This window comes from Crocuta crocuta, unplaced genomic scaffold, assembly GCF_008692635.1.
Source record: "Crocuta crocuta isolate KB4526 unplaced genomic scaffold, BGI_CrCroc_1.0 scaffold367, whole genome shotgun sequence".
Lineage (NCBI taxonomy): Eukaryota > Metazoa > Chordata > Mammalia > Carnivora > Hyaenidae > Crocuta > Crocuta crocuta.
In genome coordinates this window covers 4,622,183-4,624,574 of record NW_027527936.1, presented here as the reverse complement: position 1 = coordinate 4,624,574, position 2,392 = coordinate 4,622,183, and the positions used below count along the sequence as shown (strand labels likewise).

Below are 2,392 nucleotides of genomic sequence, written 5' to 3'. Positions count from 1 at the left end.
GGAAACTTCCCCTGGCCTTTACTTTCCCCAGCCCCCAAGTATATAATCAGTCACTCCTCACAATCCCGGGGCAGCTCTTCTTGCCCACAGGTCCTGTCCCCATGCTTTAAAATCACCTTTTCGCACTCAACCATGCTTTCTTGGCCGTCAGCTCCTGCCCCACCATTACTCCAAAACTGCATCAGTAGCATGGGGAGTCTTCAGTAACCGAGAGAGTGAATGTACAGCCAGAGGATTACTGCCTTCGGAACCAGGGACTTTAGGCAAAGGTAGTAGTTGAGAAAAGAGTTGCTAATATTTGGAACCACTAGTAATTCTGAGTGTCCTGAAAGTGAAATAGAGTGTGTTTCGTCCTGAGCAATAGGGATGTTGAGGGGCTTAATAAGGGTAGTACGGCTGATGATCTTAAACAAGACTGGCTGCAGTGTGGAAAATGGTGGGAAGAGGGCCATGGCAGGCATGGCAGGCGTGGAGGCAGTGCTGGAGTGAAGACAGGAAGGCTTGTAAGAGCCAGTTGCAATAATTCTTAACACAGATAGTACTGGGTGAACTAAATCGAAGAGAACTGAACCAACTGGAAAGGTCTCATAGGGAGAAAAAATAACTTTTCCCTCTACTCTCTGAGGTCTTGGCTGTGGCCTTTGTAATAAGAGACAGATTAACAAGAGAAGAACAAGTTTATTAACATGTATACCTCATGTTCATAGCAGCACTCTCCACAATAGCTAAAACATGGAAAGAGCCTAAGTGTCCATCAACAGATGAATGGATCAAGAAGATGTGGTTTATCTATACCATGGAATACTACATGGCAATGAGAAACAATGAAATCTGGCCACGTGTAGCAACATGGATGGACCTTGAGGGTGTTATGCTGAGCGAAATAAGTCAGGCAGAGAAGGACAAATATCATATGTTTGCACGTATAGGAGGATTAGGAGGAACTTGACGGAGGAACAAGGGGGAGAAGAAGGGCGGAAATGGTGGGGGAAAGGGAGAGAGGCAAACCATGAGAGACTCTTGAATGCTGACAAAAACTGAGGACTGATGGATGTGGGGGTGAGGGGGGATGGGCATGGAGGAGGACACTTGTGGGGATGAGCACTGAGTGTTATGTGGAAACTAATTTGACAATAAACTATTTGTAAAAAAAAAAAAAAACAAACATGTATACCTCATTTGTACATCGGAGATACCCAGGGAAAAGTGAGTAACTCCCTGAGGTGGTCTAAAATACCTGCTGAAAAACCATTTTCAGCTAAGATGAAAGAAAAGTGTAGGGAGGACAGTTATGAGGAGGCTACCAGGAAAAAGGCACAGTACATAAGGTAAGGCTTGTTCAGCAGTGCGTGCCTTCTCCACTAAAATCCTCCTGTGAGTTGATCATCCCTTTCCTGAGACACCCTTACAAATGGAGATTTCCTTTTTAAATATAAATTTCCCTTACAAAAGGGTAACTTCTACTCTGTTTCCAGAGCTTCCACTGTTTCTCAAAATAATCAGCTTAAAATAATCCTTAGCTCAAAGAGCCTGTATTTTGGATTGGCACATTTTGCTACCCTTCAGTGTCTTAGAAGGCAGAAGCCACGGGAGGCAGATGTGAGGAAGAAAAATAAGGCAAGGCAGATGCAGGTTTCTGGTTTAGACACGGAGATGAGAACCATGAAGGAGGCAGAACTGAGCAAAGATGAGGAAACAGCTCAATTTTGAATGGGAGTCTGAGGTGTCCGTGAGGCATTTAGAGAGCACTCTCTGGGAGGTAGGTCTGGAATTAAAGAGGGAACTGAGATGAAAAAAATGTAGGAATTCTAAAAGTAAACGCGGCAGGCCAGAGGGCCCAGGGTAGAGTCAGGGTAAAGCGTAAAGGAAATCGCTTTGGGGCCCCCGCCCAAGCCCACGCCCTTTCCCCACCCCCACTCCCCACAGCCCCACCCCCAGGGCGCAGAGCAGGGCGACAGTAGTCCTTCCAGCGCCAGGCTCGCAGGGCATGCTGGGGACGGAAGTCCGCCCCAAGCGCCAGGCACGTCGGGAGCTGTAGTTTGGGACAGGCCCAGAATTCCTTGCAAATCGCGGCCTTTGGTCACTTAAAGGGCAGGTCCAGAAAGCAGTGATGCTCCCGTGGCAGGGTCCCTCTCCGCCGGCGGCACAGGGCGCCCCGGGCCGCATCCCCTCTCTGCAGAGCGTGGCACTTCCACGCCTCCACGATCTGCTCCACCTGCAGGGGAAGGCTGGTCAAGGCAGAGNCTCACCACGCTGCTGAGCGGATCTGAGCTTGGTTCCCCGCGTCTGCGCACCGGGATGAGAGGCTCCCGCTGGTTCTGCTCTTCCAGGGCGCTCAGCTCCGCCGGGGCCAGCAAAGCCAGTCTCAGCTCCCGCACCACCGGGGCCGCCT

At 49.8% G+C, this 2,392-nt stretch overlaps 1 protein-coding gene across 1 annotated transcript in view; it reads right to left on the bottom strand.

The window, feature by feature from the left end:
- Positions 1–1,942: 1,942 nt before the first annotated feature.
- The window catches only part of BTBD19 (BTB domain containing 19), a 7,055-nt gene continuing 6,605 nt past the window's right edge, over positions 1,943–2,392 (bottom strand). Inside the window, exons 8-9 of the mRNA XM_077752088.1 lie at positions 2,295–2,390; positions 1,943–2,215 (exon numbers count right to left, since the gene is read on the bottom strand). Of these exons, the coding sequence (XP_077608214.1) occupies positions 2,081–2,215; positions 2,295–2,390 (231 nt within the window). The 3' untranslated portion in view covers positions 1,943–2,080. The remainder of the gene's footprint in view (positions 2,216–2,294; positions 2,391–2,392) is intronic.